Source organism: Amblyomma americanum, chromosome 3 (genome assembly GCF_052857255.1).
Source record: "Amblyomma americanum isolate KBUSLIRL-KWMA chromosome 3, ASM5285725v1, whole genome shotgun sequence".
Lineage (NCBI taxonomy): Eukaryota > Metazoa > Arthropoda > Arachnida > Ixodida > Ixodidae > Amblyomma > Amblyomma americanum.
In genome coordinates, this window is record NC_135499.1 from 110,434,400 (window position 1) to 110,451,865 (window position 17,466).

At 47.2% G+C, this 17,466-nt stretch overlaps 1 protein-coding gene across 1 annotated transcript in view; it reads left to right on the forward strand.

The window, feature by feature from the left end:
- Window positions 1–240: 240 nt before the first annotated feature.
- Window positions 241–17,466, forward strand: part of LOC144124811 (carbohydrate sulfotransferase 5-like) — a 37,184-nt gene continuing 19,958 nt past the window's right edge. The window contains exon 1 of the mRNA XM_077657707.1: window positions 241–425. Coding sequence (XP_077513833.1) covers window positions 370–425 — 56 coding nt within the window. The 5' untranslated portion in view covers window positions 241–369. The remainder of the gene's footprint in view (window positions 426–17,466) is intronic.

Here is a 17,466-nt window from a genome sequence, read left to right on the forward strand (position 1 = left end):
GTTGCGAGCAAAAAGTTCTCAATATGTCTCCAGAAAACATATGTGAATTATAACCATGCTAATTTCTTGCCCCGTGTGGGACGCATGGGCATAGGCTATCACACGTAGCACACGTCGATTCGCCCAATCATAGAATGACGGGCGGAACATATTTAAACACCTGCGCCCTATTTCAACGAGTAAGAAAATAAATTTAGAAAAGCAGATCCGCGGCGCTACGTTAGCGGGTACATGACATTTCTTCAACAATGCATTCTGTTGGCAGCCACATGAGTTGATGCATTGGCGGCAGCGACGGCGCTCCAGCAACTTCTGGCAGTGCGCAGAGAAATGTGTTCGAGCTGAAATAGCACTGAATCTTCGGTGCATATGCTGTACGCCGCGCAAGATAACCTCTGTTCCGAGTGTCGCTGTTCTACTGTAAAGTGAGTAATCTTAACTTCCGCATTTGCCGGCTTATACTTCGTGGTCTGTACATGTATAAAAGCTGAAATTTCAAGTGCTACAGATTATCTGTTGGCGTGGACTGTACACGATTCAGTCTTTTAAGATCTTCTGCCAAAGCGGAAGAAGCGTAGCGTCTGTCAAGTTAAAAAAAAAAACGAAACCCGGCTACACCAGCAGCAGTTTGCCAAGCAAAATAACACTCCAAAGTTAGCTCCGATATGGAGTCATTTTCGTTTTGCAGGCAAACGCTGCTGGCAGCACTTAGAATAGATGTTCTTAGTGCTTGGATTTGTTAGCACAAGCCTCTAAACCTCTTTGAGCAACGCCAGGGTCATCGTAGTAATTGATGAACGGATGCCATAGCTCCGAAAATAGAAAGAGCCTTCGGGGCAGCGTTGAAGCTGAGAGGTCGAGCATGCGCAACCTGTGAAGTCGAACCGAGAAGCCACGAAAGAATCTCACGTAGATGAAAAAGTGCGCGGGAGTGAGCTGCTCCCCTGAAACCTCTGAAGGAAATCCGGGTTGCCTGCCTGAAGCAACTGTGGTAAACCTAAAATCTTGTTTTCCGCCGCAATTGATCCCTGCGGACTGGACAAACGGTGCGGACTATAGCATGGAAAGTACGATATTTTCTTCTGACATCCATTACTATTCAGCTGAATTGAATTTTTCCACTCACGCATACGCCTCCAAATGTGGAAACTGTGATGATTTATTAAGGACAACAAAAATTTCGTGACTTGCCGCGTCGGTTATTGTGTTAGGCTACTGAATGCGGCGTCACTCTTTGCATCCTGGGCCCTCGGCGGGCTCATTTTGACGAAGGTGGAGCGCAAAGAACGCCCGAGTACTGCAATTACGGCGGCTGTTAAAGAGCTCGACACAGTTGAAAGTAATGCTGACGCCTCCTTATCACATGCCTCATCAGCCACAGTGTTGTTCTGTCACGATGAACTTCATCAATTCAGTTTCGCAATCATCTTGAGTACTGCCAGAGTCACTCTTAAGCCATTAAGATTGCGAGGGGAGCCCAGACCATCACAAGCACAGGTGAAAGCAGCGTTCGAAGATGGCGTTCAAAAAAGCGCGGGTGATGAACAAGGAGGCCGCAAATTAACCTCAAAGGGTACTGTGAGTGAGGGGTTACGTGCAATGCAGGCGAAGCAAGAAAAGTTTCTGAAGGTGGGGAGAACGCGACCAGACGGCTATAACAGCTTGCTTCTCTACACCCGAATGCATGGAACATTGAATGTTCAAAAAAAGATCAATTAAAAACTTACGTGCGTTCAGTTCACCCTGTGTATTGAGTAATGTTCTTTTGAAAACAAATTTTGCAGCTTGTGGTGACTTTGGGTTAGAAGGATGTGGTTTCGCACGAGTTGGTGCGGCGGTCAAGACACCGGCAAGAACGCAGAGCAAAGAGCACTATAGCATTACGCTCCCTAGCGTAGCTGGCCTGTTCGCAGGTCACCGTAGTAATTGCGGCTCTGAACCATTGCTCGCGAACTGCATTGTAATTTGCGAAAATGATGAAATGACCACAAGGGATATTACAGAGGCAGTCGAAATTGTCAGACTGGGCGAAGCGTGCACGTGCCGTGATAAGCGGAGCACGTTGTTCAGTGCTAAGCGCAGTTATTCCTGCTCTACTAGAAATCTAGAAGCATCATGTGTCCATAATATATAGCAACGGTCATCGCCAGTCTGCAAATGGCATTCTTCCCACTTCCCTTCATGCAACGTGTGACTAAGATTAGACTGTCATAGCGCGCTATATTTAGTTCTGTTCGCATACGTACACCCGCCTTCCGAAGTTTATGGAAGCCTGTAATCTGATGTCTAAGAACTGTAATCCGTTCACAGCCTAAGCCTATGCTTGAGCCTTAATGGTTTGGTGTATGGGGGTTTAACGTCCCAAAGCGACTCAGCCTATGAGGGACGCCGTAGTGAAGTGTTGACCAGAGACGCCTTGAAGTCAAGTATTTATTCGGACAGCAATACGAACATAACAGCCAAAAGATTCAGGGGCCTCGCCTTATAAAGGAAGCCTAGGTGCAATCGAGACAGCCCATTGGTTAGCGATATAATAGCACACGTGCGCACTAACCGCGTACATCAGATACGCGGCGCACGGCAACAAAGTGATAACACGCGTGATAATCTTTGGCCAGATACAACTTGCAGGATTCCTGAAACTTCGACCATCTAGGGTTCTTTATCTTGCACTTACATCGCAAGCTTGAGGCTTAATGGTTCACTAATACCACCGATGACAGTTTTGCTGTATATAATTACTGCGAGATTAATTGAAAGACAGAGATGAAAGTTACAATTTGTCGCTCATTTGCCTTCCACAAACGTGCCTTCCATCATCACACTAGAATATGATTGGATGGAGTGCATTTGGCAGGTACACTCAGGTCATGAATTGCTTCTTACCAATATCCCGGACGGAAAAAAAAAGTGGTAGACTTTTAACATAGTTAAACCGAGAAGGAATGCATGTGTTTAGCCTGGTTGGCGCATGGTTATGCTTTTCTGGGTCATCGGCGCGTTTGGCGACGATATTAGTTTGATAGTGGTATTACTTGATAAACACGGCGATGTGCAATGCACAGCGCGAGAGTTTTGCGGTTTAACACGAGATGTTATCGGCTGCGGCGATAGAATAGTGCCTCTCGTGCAGTAGCTAGCGAAGGTGACCACTTCGCGCCGCCGTGGGTTCGAAACCAAGTCGCGGCAATATTTATTTTATATCTGAATCGGCTGTTGCCATGTTGCGTTTGGTATTCGGTGAGCCAGTTAGAGCTCGCGAATTCGAGCTTTTGCACTAAAATTGACGTACTTAAATAGCGCGTTGCAGGTCTCTCGACGCGGTGACGTCATCATGTAAGAAAAAAAAACAGCAGCTGTAGACAAGGCCACTGGTAGCGGGGAGCGGGACAGGGCATCGGCATCCTGATGCTTGCGGCCCGACCGATATACGACACGTATGTTATATTCCTGTAGATAGAGAGCCCATCGAGCCAGGCCACCGGAGGGATCTTTTAGAGAAGACATCCAACATAGGGCATAGTAGTCGGTGACCACGTCAAAAGGACGGCCATAGAGATAAGGTCAAAACATTCCAAGGGCCCAGAGAATGGCCAAACACTCTTTTTCTGTCACGGAGTAGTTGGACTCAGCTTTCCTGAGGCAGCAGCTGGCGTAAGCAACCGCATATTGCTCGAATCCAGACTTGCGTTGGGAGAGCACTGCTCCGAGGCCAATGACACTGGCGTCCGTGTGTACTTCGGTTGGGGCTTGCGGGTCGAAGTGCCTCAATATGGGTGGTGCCGTGAGGAGACTGCGCAAGGTGTTGTAGGCGTCGTAGCAGGCAGGCGACCAACTGGAAAAACCAACGTTGCTGCCGAGATGATGAGTTAAAGGGGTAACAATGGCCGGAAAGTTGCGAATAAAACGCCGAAAATAGGAACAGCGGCCTAGGAAGGGGCGCAGTTCCTTAATGCAAGTATGTTTTGGAAACGCAGTCACAGCACGTAGTTTGGCGGTGTCGGGGCGGACGCCCTCTGTTGACACAACGTGGCCTAAAATTGTCAGTTCACCAGCAGCAAATTGACACTTTTTTAAGCTGAGCTGAGGGCCTGTGACCGTAAGGTATGTTAAGACGTGCATTAGCCGGGACAGGTGAGTCGCAAAGTCGGGCGCGAAGATCACGATGTTTTCGAGATCAAAGAAGAACGATTTCTATTTCAGGCCGCGCAGAATGGTGTCCATCATGAATTAGAAAGTAGCCGGAGCATTACAGAGGCCAAAAGGCATGACGTCAATTTGATACAGGCTATCAGGGGTCACAAATGCGGTTTTTGGCGATCGTCGGCTGCCATGGGGACCTGCCAGTACCCAGAGCGTAAATCGAGAAAAGAGAAGAGTTCCGCTTCTTGAAGGCAGTGCAGAGCATCATCATTGTGGGGAAGAGGGTAAACATACTTTCGCGTGACCTTATTCAGGCTGTGGTAATCAACGCAGAAATGAATAGAGCCATCTTTCTTCTTCACGACTACCACGAGTGAGGCCCATGGACTATGTGAGGCCTGAATCATGCCGCTCTGAAGCATGGTGTCAGCTTGTTCTTAAATAACTTGGCGCTCACTGGCGGAGATACGATATGGGCGCTGCCGCAGAGGGGTGTGGTCACCGGTGTCGATGTGGTGGGCGATGGTTGACGTGCGGGTCAAAGCGGGTTGGTGTGATGTGGGAGGAACGAAATTTATGAAGCAGCGCGAGAAGTTCAGTGCGTTGAGTTGCAGAGAGAGAGGCGTCGATGGAGGGAAGAAAAACATCTTGAGGCGATGTGTCGTGGGCAGGAATCGGCGGGCTGGGGGCATCTACGTTTAGGGGCGGCGTATCGTCAGTTTCACGGTGATAGAAAATAAAATATATGATCTGGACGGTACCGACGCACTCACCACGACGCACTCCGGAAGCATATGCAAACGGTTTGGTCATGAACAACGCGCTAGGGCCAGCTGACAGAGTGAGGACGGCGTAGGGTATGGGCTGATACTTGCGGCACAGAAATAGGGGCGTTAGTGTAAAATGTACGTTGCCTTCGTGAACAAGGTCAGAAGTGATGGCCACAAGTAACAGAAGGGTAGGCAGGCAATTCACTGCCTTCGGCAACGACGGTTTTGGCAGGAGCAGCAGAAGGAACATCGGGCGACGAGGAACCGCTGAGCGCAAAGAACTCGAGTTCAGCACGAGCAAAATCGATGACAGCGTTATGGCGCGACAGGAAGCCCCGACTAAAAATGATTTCATGAGAGCAGGTTGGAAAAATGACGAATTCAATACCGTACAGGATCTCCTGAATAACGGCTCGAGCCGTACACGTCGCTAATGGCGCAACACGCTGCGCGCTTACGGCACGCAGGGAGAATCCAGAAAGTGGTGTCGTCACTTTTCGTAAGGATTGGCAAAAGGTGGAGGCCATGGCAGAAACAGCAGCACCGGTGTCGACAATGAATGGATGGATGGATGGATGGATGGATGGATGGATGGATGGATGGATGGATGGATGGATGGATGGATGGATGGATGGATGGATGGATGGATGGATGGATGGATGGATGGATGGATGGATGGATGGATGGATGGATGGATGGATGGATGGATGGATGGATGGATGGATGGATGGACGGACGGACGGACGGACGGACGGACGGACGGATGGACGGATGGATGAACGGACGGACGGACGGACGGACGGACGGACGGACGGACGGATGGATGGATGGATGAACGGACGGACGGACGGACGGACGGACGGACGGATGGATGGATGGATGGATGGATGGATGGATGGATGGATGGATGGATGGATACGGCTGAACTCTTCAAATCGGGCGATGGCTCAGGCCACCTAGCCATGACTTATGAAATTTTACTCTTGTCATGGGATGAATGGATACGGCTGAACCCTTTATATCGGGTGATGGCTCAAGCCACCTAGCCATGACTTATGAAATCTTACTCTTGTCTTGATTTTAGAACACAATCAGATAACCTTCTCTTGGTTACTTCTGCCCGCTTAAAATCTACTTTTCCTTCACAGTCCTTAAATCCCAATGCCTTGGATGAATCATCCCCGCTGCTTTCCACTGTAGCGTGAAGCCCTTTACAGAAGAGTATCAAGTGTACAGCCGTTTCCTCCTCCTCTCCGCACGCAACGCACGAAGTGTCTATCTCTTAGTAACTGTCTCTATACGTCTTAGTCCGCAAAACTCCCGTCCTGGCCTCAAACAACAAAGAGCTTTCCCTACAATTATCATAGATATTTTCTTTGGCAATTTCCTGCTTAAAAATCCTGAATGTTCCCAGTGCTGATTTCGTCAGCATCCCTGTTTTCCACAGAGCTCTCTCGGTTTCTACTGCTTTCCAGATATTTGCTTGTCAATTTTCTAGTTCGCTTTCTTCATTTCGTGTCAACATTCCATATATACAGGTTTCTGAAAACTTTCCTAGCCCACTGCCGTTAACTCATTTTTCACAATCGGTCCTCAAATGCTATCTTACTGCTAGCTTCGCTGCTCTCGAACGACGCCCATCCCATATCACCCTGTACCTCCTGATTTGGTGTATTTCCATGTGCTCCTAAAGCTAGCCTCCCTACCTCACGTTGTTTAATTTTTAACCTTGCTTGAACATCTTGTCTCATGCACAGGACCGCATTACCGAAAGTCAGGCGAGGAACCATCACCCCTTGCCAGATCCCTCTTACCGCTGCATACCTATTGTAATTCCACAGTGCCCTATTTTTCATGACAGCTGCATTCCTACTAGCTGTATTCATTGCATATTTTTCATGCTCTGTCAGATACTCAGCACCGTTATTTATCCACATCCCAAGATACTTGTACTCATCCAAAACTTCTATCCTGAACTCCTGTATTCTATGCTCGCCGTCCTCATCATTAAATACCATGAATGCAGATTTTTCCTTCCTAAACTTGAAACCTAATCTATCTCCCTCTGTACTACATATGTCTATCAACTTCTGTAAATCTTCCTTGTTGTCAGGAATTAGCACTATATCATCGGCGTATGTTAGTCCCGGTGATGACTGTTTAATCCATTCTCCTTGCTTGAAAAAAGAAAGGTTGAAGCCTAGTCCGCTCCTCTCTAGCTTGGTCTCCAACTCTTGCAGGTACAACATGAACAACAAAGGAGACAGAGGACATCCTTGCCTAAACCCCCGTTGTATCTCTACAGGCTCTGATACATTTTTTTCCGTTTAATAAGCACTCTGTTACATTTATATATATATTTTAAAAGATTAATTACTCCATCTTCCACATTCAATGTGCCCAGTATGTCCCACAGATACTCTTGAATAACGTTGTCGTAGGCTCGCTTAATATGCAGAAATGCTAGTCATAGGGGCCTGTGTTCCTTTTCTGCAATCTATATACACTGCCTCAATGAAAACAGATTGTCCTCAAACCTCCTTTGTTTCCAGAACCCATTTTGTAGCTCCCCTAGCACCCTCTCGTTCTCCACCCAAGCCTGCAATCTGTCCTTTATTATCTACATCACCACCCTGTAAACCACAGATGTCACTGTTATAGGATGGTTGTTACGTACGTCAGCTTTGTCCCCCTTTCCCTTATATATCATGTTCATTCTACTTAATCGCCATTCATCGGGGACTTTGCCATCCACTTTCATTTTATTCACTACCTGTATTAATGTTTGCTTGGATTTTGGTCCCAGATTATTTATCAACATAATCGGAATACCATCTGGTCCTGTTGATGTGCCACTAAGAACCTTCTTCTCTGGCCTTTCCCACTCTCTTTTCTCAAGTGAAGCTATTGCAGTAACCGGTCTATCCTCCGATAAATTATGTGCAACATTTCTTTAATTTTTTCTGTCATCCTTGTTCCTATATGTTTTATCGCTTCATCCCATTCTAGTCGAATACCCTGATCTGCAACGATAAACCTTTGCTCTAGCCCTGTCTTAATACTCATTGCATTTAGATGTTTCCAGAATGTTTGAGCTGCTTTTCTATCCTTTTTATTTACTTTTGACATCCATTGGGCACCATTTCTTCTAATTTTCTCATTAATCAAATAGGATGCTTTCCTTCTACAGTTTATGAAGGTATCCCGTTTTCTGTCTACTTCAACTTCTGGTTCCCCCCTCTTCTTGGAATATCTGTGTTCCCAAGACGCTTCCTGACGTTTCTGTATCGCCCTCTTGACCTCCTAATCCCACCAACTCTTGGGTTTGCGTCTTTTTCCCTTTTAGCTTTACTCGCACTTTAGCTAGCTGTAGCTCCAGTAATCGAGTTAATTTGGTATTAGTCCAAGCGCCGGAACAGAAGCGCCCTCTACGGAAACGGCGATCAGATTTGCAGAAGATAATTGAGGCTTTTGACATTTCGCTGGTGCCGCAGTTCTCGCCTCAGTAACTGCGGCATCTGCTTTTCCCCTTGCGATATATCCGGGCGCCGACACATGGGAGAAAGGGAGCGGCGACGAGGAGAAGGCGAGCGCCGGATGGAGAAGGTAGTGTGATCTGTGGGTCCAGGTGAAAGAGGGTGACTCTGTGGCAGCTGGGCTGGCGGTAAGTATTAACTGGGAAGAGGCCAGCAACCGGCAACTTGGGAGATTTGCACTCGACGACGGCAAAGCCGGGCCACATGACCAGGCAATCCACAAGAGTAACACATAGGCCGATTGTCATTAGTACGCCAGAGACTGCCGAATTGCCGAAGTGGTCTGAAAAGGCGTCGGAGCGTGTGGGACTTGAGGCACAGACGATTGAGGTGAAGTGTAGATGTGGCGCCAATTAGGCGGCCGCGGCCGTGCGACGGCGGTAGCGTAGGTCAGGTGTGCAGCGACAGGTGCGGGCGGCTGTGCTCGTGTGGGCACAAGGACCGGTGGAAGGGCCTCAGCCCCTTGTTCGCTGATAACAGTGCGAATATCAGGCGCCAGGTACGGAGGTTGCACGGAGTGGGATGGCAGAAGCGATAGTTGACGTGCAAAGACCTCACGCACAAAATCTTTGATGTGTACCAAGAGTTGCGAGTGGTCGGATGCAGCCGACAGGCCGGAAAGCGACTCGACAGGTGCTGGGCGCTGGCGAGTGATTAGCCTCAGCTTGCGCAGCTCGTCGCAACTCTGGCAGATAATGACAGCTTCGGCAACGGTGCGGAGATCTCGCGACAGCAGCATCTGAATGACGGCATCTTCGATGTCTTTTATAATATCTTGATCTTATCAGCTTCAGACATCTGGGCGTTGACGCGCGAGCAAAGGTTTACCACATCTTCAACGTAGCTGGCGAACGTCTCTCCCGCCAGCTGAGAGCTCTCGCGCAAGCGGTTTTTGGAGCGCAGCTTGCACACAGAATGACGTCCGAACACTTCGGTGAGGTTCGCCTTGAAAGCAATCCACGTGCCTGCTTCCTGGTTTCGAAATCACAGGTTGGCAATGCCGGTCAAATAAAAGATGACGTTGTTCAGCTAAGTAGTATCGTCCAACTTAATATATGTGCTCACCCGCTCTCATTATGTGAACCAGTTTTCAGCGTCATGATCGTCAGTACCGCTGAGGAAGGCGGGGTCCCGCTGCCGCAGGGAGCCGGAACCGAGGACTGGGGAGCCCACCGCACAGCTTGGTGGTTTGCGTCTTCGGGGATAGGGGCATAGGGGGTCCGTAGAGTGCGGCTGCGGAGGTCCAGGGCGGTACGAGGATGTTAAACTGAACCTCCACCAAATGTAACAGGGGCTTGGGTCAGTGTTCAAGCGGCGGCGAAAGCACGGCGGCGTCTTAGTCTCTTGTCTGTCCAGGTCCGCAGTCTCTCGCTCTGAGCGATGGCAGTGAGGCTAGGATAATGCCCTTCTTCTTCTTCACAAAAAAAAAATAATAGGAACAGCATGAAACGATCAAAATAAGTGGTAAGAGCACAATTTGTAGCTAATAATAAGACAAATTAATGCAAAGAGAGCATATACTGTTGGAGCTCACTGTAGCTTGAAATGAATGTGAAACATTAAAAGGCATAATATTGCAATGATTTATCAAAAGACCACGCTGATACCAGTGGAAATGTAAGTGGTAAACCAGTGTACAGTCGTCCACACACTCGTCTAAAGTACTCAAGCTGCACACTCTGTTGTGCGTTTATGACCAACCTCCCTGCCTAGTGGACCTGATGTAACTTTTAAAGTTATGCGGAGTCAAACACAATTCCTGGGAATGTATGCAAGTATTGCTTATACATCTGTAGTACGTGCAAATGCTGTTCATGCAAAATTCAAATAACAGGTTTAATCGTTACTCAAATTCCGCGAAGCAAATCTATCTACATACACCCTGGCCTGGTTGTTTGAACCACAAAAGATAACAACGTGTCTGTTTCATGCAAAAATGGCAATAAATACAGCCTAGGACTTGAGACGTGCAAGACGGGTGTCACTTCAGACCAGTTCTCTTTCACATGGTGCACTTCTGAATGCATTGCCCATTCCTTATGTAAATGCTATGGGGGTCGAGAAGTGGTCTAGAGAACATGTGCCCAATGAAACTGCAAAATTTCTTTAAAAATTATGAAACACGACTTGAACGGCATGCAGGTGACGCAGCTTGCCTTAACACCATCTAAAAGAGGCCACTTCTCCTTTGGAGTTGCGATTCTTCTTGCTGTATTAGAGCGCATTATGGGGCCACTGCATTCGAGGCATGAAATGTACATACATGGCAGAAGTCATGTTACAGTTCCTTCAGAAAGTAAGGTGCTGGACATTCCTAGTTGACTTTGGCTTTCACACAGGTAGTTCATAAACTATTAAATCGTCACTAACAATTCCGCAGCTTAGTTGAGTGTACATCCACACTGGTGAATAATGCATAAATTTTCCCTGATGTACGTAAACAGTAAATTAGGGCCAAACTCCCCGTAAAAATTAAATCTGTACAGCATACCGCGGAACGACACCAGAACGAATGCCAATTCATCAGTTTTGAAACGTTTTCTGGAACCTCATGTCAACCAAGGATTGGGTCTAGTAGGCTTTGGTTTGGTTTCATAACTTCAGAATGACTTATGCTGTCAAGAACGCTTCAGGCGGGTTTATGAAAGCCCATAGGACCTTATTGCCACCCACATTTCATACATCATTTAGATATTTAGATTATCGCTTTCAGACCAGTTGCTGTTTGTACTCTGTCGCTCTGCAAGGATCAGCATGAACAATATTTCTGTGAGGCGCTCTGTAAATCATTCACTTAAAGTTTCACAGTGCGTCGATACTGACCAGTGTTGTGCGCATACTACTGTTTGAGATTGGTATGAATTTTCTAGGCTGGACTTTAATAAGGGTCATAATGTTTTGTAAGTGAATGTGTGTGATTACTGTGAAGTAGTGGTTGGAAAGGTTAAGATGGGCGAGTGCCATAAGACGGCAGTGTCGTTTTCCAATAATAACTACCACTGCGCACCTAGCATGAACCCTAGCGTCATTTATTTGTTTATCTACACTTGTGTTTCCTGCGAATGACATCACTGACACTGACTGATACTGTTCTCTCCCTGCTGAAAACTAGGGGAGGGCGATGATGTGATTGACACAGTTGTTTGGAGTGAAAACTTCTTCAATGGTTTATAATAAATATATTCGATGCATAGTGCGTATCTCAGTATGTATATTCGTGAAAAAACAACGCAATTCCTTTTCGGTGCAATCAAATCATAATGATGCTGTGTTTGAGGCAGGCGAACACTGCTCTAAAAATTGAAAATTCAAATATAATATTGTAGTTCGCGTATACTCGAAGTGAAGGCATAAGACATGAAGTGCAGCTTCTGTGGAAATGCAAACACTATGTGGGTATACAGCACCCAATAGCTATGTTAATGAGAATGTCTCTGTGTGAGGTAAAGTTTTGCACTTCATGTAAGCTCCATAGTAGAGAAAGCCATAACACATGCTTGTGAGCCTCCTATATCCTGTTTTTCCTTCACGATACCATTTTATTATTCTGCACAGCTCGAACGTTGCTACACTTGCTGCTGTTGCCTGCTAAGCCTTAGGGAGGAGTAAACCCCCCAATAAAAGTGACTAGAGCAAGAAGCAATATCAAGAGAACTACGTCGGATGCAGGCGCATATTTTATCGTTATGTACAGTACGTCCCTATCAAAGAGACACTTAGTACCTTGTCACAAGAGCCTGCAAACCAACTGAAAGGAATTCCTCACAGCCTTCTCAGTTAATTCGCTGCTTAGCCTGTGTGGCTTATTATTCATTGCTTAGCAGGTTTTAACACCATCTGCGACGGAGCATGAATGTTGAAACTCCTCTGCACGTGGATGATGGATGTGGACGCATGTCAGGTCTAAGAGGAGCTCCTCTATGCCAACTTGGCACCTCCTTGGGAAAGAGCAACGCATTCCTTCCCGCGCGCGTCTCCGCTTACCCGCCGCTGTGTATGTGGACATCGCTGCAAGGCGCGCATACTTCGCGGGCCTTATTCAGAATAAAAGCATTTGTTTAACCGTTGCTGTGTCGACTAGTCGTCGCTTCCTCACAGTCCTTGCAATATAAACACAGGGCTCACGCTCCAAATGCATAAATTTACTGTCCAGCGAGCGGCGCCCAACAGGCAAATGATCGCACAACTGACACTTGTCGCAGTAACGCGCGCTGTCCAGTATCGAACCCGTTGCCATTGGGCACACGAAAGAACAGCACACGTCGAAACAGCATGCGTCAAAACAGCGCACAGAACACAGCACAGCTTCAAAACAGCACGGGGAAAACACGAAACAGCGACAGAACAGCTCCGGGAAAGTAGCACGCGTCAAAACAGCACGCCGCTCGAAATGGCACAGCGACAAAATAGCGCAGCGACAAAGACAGCACGACAACAAATAAACAGCACAGCGGAGTACGGTGCGGAGCTGGGTTGAACTAACACTGTGAGATTAGGTGTCTATGTGTTAGGTGCGCCTTGTAATTCCTGAGCAAAAGGGTCAAATTAGCCGGAAATTGAGGTTTTAATACAACTGGCTTCTAAGCGAAAAAAGTAGCTTTGGTCAAATGTCGTGAAAATGGATGTTTCGTGATAATTCTCTTCGAAGTGAAACAAACAGCTTCAATATAAAATTACACTCAACAAATGCACTCTGATGCATGAATTTTAGGTCGGATGTGTGGCCCATTTCACAAAGTACAATAACCCCCGGTCATCCTCAGACAGCCACTCTGCAGCGTCCGGGTTAGAACACCAAACAACCTGGAAATGTCCGCTCGGGCAATCCTGCCGTCGTGTAAAGTAAGCATCGCATACTGAATATTTTCAGTGTATGAAGGCCCTGTAGCTCGCTCCAAACAATATTACTGAAGATTCAATTGCCGACAGCGAGAGTTTTGAAGAATAAGAACCTTTGGTACACCCACAGCCCTATGTTGGGCGTATATCCCAGAATTCAGCATCATCATGGTCAACCCGCGAAATCGATGCTTCCAGAACAATTTCCTCAGCGTCGTTTATTCTTTTACCAGCGTGAAGAAAAGGGGATATCTGAGATCATGAACATTACCCTTTACCTTTTCCTTATCGAGTCTGTGAAACGAGCAGTCCCTAACTCGAAAGGTTGCGGCCGTATGTGTTGTGATTTATCGTTCCTTAATTGCTATGATTGTTCACCCCTCCAGCAGCGCTGCACCCTACTCCGATGTGTTGTTTTTCCCCTGCGCTCTTCTTTCGTCGTGCTGTTTTTTTCGCTGTGCTGCTTTGTCGCTGAGACGCTTTTTATGCGCTGTTTGCTCCCCTACACGCATTTAATGATAGAATTAATTGAATATCAAGGGCTGGAAGTGCGCTCTGATCCCAGCTGTTGCAGTTGTTTCAGCGGGCGAAGCGGCGATATCAAGCACACAGCTCCTGCGAGCACATAGCTGCGCAGGAGTTTCGCACCTTGGTAAATTTAGGAGGAGATATTAGGTATCAGGAAAGACGATATCGCACCACCAGAACTGGCGAAAGTAGCACTGTCGGTGTGACTTCTTACAGGCCCACGGAGAATCGAAATACGTCCAATCCTGGGGCGCCGAGACACGAAGAAGATTTATGAAACTATGTGTCCCTGCGTTCACAGGGACTGTGGAATAATGCAGATTTGCTTTCCCGTTCCCTTTTGTCGTTTTTTGCGGCTCTATAAGTGTCGTGTTAGCGTGTTGCCATTAGGCTGGACCGGGGCGTATGCTACTGGACCTCCACTCTTCGTTTATTGCCTGCTCCGGCAGGTGGCACATGGATTGCTTAATTCGCGAATATCTGCGCTCTTCCATTCCGTCGGGAGGCAGCTTCCTGGTAGCAAATCGCTGATTTTGTTTCGCCATATACTTGGCGTTCTTCGCATCGAAGCTACAGTGCGATGGGCGTTGGAGCTAGCCACCACTTTTCGTGAAAGGGATAAGCTGGTTATCAGTCTTTTCAACAATTTGTAATACCGTCATACTAAAATGAAGGCACGAATAGTTTCCGCAGCACCTTCAGCAGCGTTGTGAGCGGAAAAGTAGGACACGCGAGAGCTGCACGCGAAGAGGGTTGTCCCAACCTGTCGTTCAAATAGTATAGCTCCGTCTGTAGAGCATCAGATCGCGCTATTATACGCAGATATCTCCGCCTCACTTTATCTTCTGAATTACTTACGGCAACGTGGCGTCTACACATGAAGAACTCTCCTGCAAGTTTGCTTAATTTTGTGCGTTACCCGCCAGCTGCCGTCGTATAATACAGCGTCGCATCATTCGGAATACTAATAAATTTGCTTCACAGATGTTCCCCGGGTCCGCGCTAATTCCTACTAAACTCTCAGTGGATGCATAAATTAGGGACACGTAATTGGGGTTTCTCTGTAGTCGATAAAACTCCTCGGCAAATGGCATTAGAAATTAGAGAGCGTTGAATGCGTATGGAGAGACAGAATTTCTGTCGCTGTAGCACCGAAGCCAATTGCGTTTCTTCGCACCTATAATTGATATTGCATGCAGCGATCAACCTCTAAAGTTTGGAAATTACTACCAAACGGTTAAGCGCTATATGATGCGGAGAAACTGCCGGCTTGCTCGGCGCCATGGCTGATCACTTCTTTCGGTTATATCCTCTGGCAACATGAGTAAAAGTCGAGTTTTTCAATGTTTATGAAGATATATTTTTTAAGTACGGGTGGGCGTTCCTATGAACACAGTCAAAATCTTTGCCGTTGTAGGTTCGACGGTCCTTTCTCTATGATCTTTCTCATGCTTTATACTACTGACCACCATGCTTTCGAAAACTTGCTCAGCCACTTATGGCGCTGAGCAAGTTTTCCACTTATGGCGGTGCCCCGCCGCGGTGGCTCAGTGGTTAGGGCGCTCGAATACTGATCCGGAGCTCCCGGGTTCGAACCCGACCACGGCGGCTGCGTTTTTATGGAGGAAAAACGCTAAGGCGCCCGTGTGCTGTGCGATGTCAGTGCACGTTAAAGATCCCCAGGTGGTCGAAATTATTCCGAAGCCCTCCACTACGGTACCCATTCTTCCTTTCTTCTTTCACTCCCTCCTGTATCCCTTCCCTTACGGCGCGGTTCAGGTGTCCAACGATATATGAGACAGATACTGCGCCATTTCATTTCCCCAAAAACCAATTAATATTATTATTATTATTATTATTATTATTATTATTATTATTATGGCGCAAACATTACTTTCATACGCGGCAGTATAAATGTGTAAATCGGAATTGCAGAAAGTATCACTGTGAAGCGCAGCAAACTTGGCAGTTGCAATAATGCGCTGTGAGCAAGAACATGAATTAGGCGAAGCAACTCTCTTGGGAAGGTGGTCATAGTGCCCCCAGCTACAAAATAATAGGAAAACTTAATCCGAGGAAGCAGATTGAGCGACTTCTAACTTGTAATTGCTTTATATTCACCTATGATCTGCTTCATTTTCTTAAACGCCGTAACCCTATCAAAAAGTCGCGTATGTATGTTTCACATGTGTCTAGCCCCTACGAGATTATGGAATGTGCGTCAGACGTGCCCACATTTGCGACATGTGCCCATATGTCATACGTGTCACATGTGTCTCGCATGTAAAGCTAATGGTAGGTAGAAACGCTGTGCTAGAATTCAAAAGATGGGAACGACAATTTAGCTGCCATACAATTTAGGAAAATAAAGAAAGAAAAAGAAAGCTACTAGGCAAAAAAAAATTGATGGTGGCCTAGTCCTTCTAGGCCAGGATATACGTAGCATAAGCGCGGCGACATCTGGTTCGGAAGAGTTAATATATGAAAGCCGCGCATTCACTCATCATCATCATCAGCCTGACTACACGGACTGCAAGGCAAAGGCCTCTCCCGTGTCTCTACAATTAACCCTGTCATTTGCCAGCTGCGCCCACCCTATGCCTGCAAACTTCTTAATCTCATCCGCCCACCTAACCTTCTGCCGCCCCCTGCTACGCTTACTTTATCTTGGAACCCACTCCGTTACCCTTAAGGACCAGCGGTTATCTTGCCTTCGCATTACATGCCCTGCCCAAGCCCATTTCTTTCTCTTTATTTCGACTAGGATGTCACTAACACGCGTTTATTCCCTCACCCACTCTGCCCACTTCCGATCTCATAACGTTACACCTATCATTTTCCTTTCCATGGCTCGCTGTGCTGTCCTTAACTTAAGCTGAACCCTTTTCGTTAGCCTCCACGTTTCTGCCCCGTAGGTGAGTACCGGTAAGATACAGCTGTTGTACACTTTTCTTCAAAGGGGTATTGGTAGCCTCCTATTCATAATCTGAGAGTACCTGCCATATGCAATCCACCCTATTCGGCTACTTTAACATTCTTATCCATATTGCTAATGACATTGCCCTCCTTATCTCTTAACGCATACATCTGGTTTTCCCTATGCCAAGTTTCCTCTTCATCGTTTTTAGGCTACCTCCGTTCTTTAGAGCATGCTCTATTCTCTCCATATTTAACTTCCTTACCTCGGATACCTTGCGCTTATTTATTTTGCGCATTTATTCACGGTTAAGCATCGAGCCGTCGTGGCGGAGTGGTTGTGTCTCCGCCTCAAACGCCAATGGCCCTGGTTCGGTTCCCAGCCTCGACACAGTCACTGCTCCTCGCGCATGCGCAGCATGGCTCTCCAGAATGCATGCGAAACTGGTAAACCTCGGCCAGTGTAGCTTACGCTACAAAAACGCCACGCGCAATAGGCTATTGCTGCTACTGCTGTTGCCGATAGGAAGGAAGAAAAGGAAAGTGCACGGGCCTGCCTACTGGTTCAAGCCGAGCCACGCTCGCTGCCGCGTGCTTAAAGTAGAAGAGTGAAACGATAGGAGAGCAAAGATAGAAAGAAAAGGTGCAGCGCTAATATGCCCCAGGTCGATCCCGGAGGCAGTCAAATACCGGGCCGACCTGTGCCAGAATTCTTCAAGCCAAGCATTCCGCCG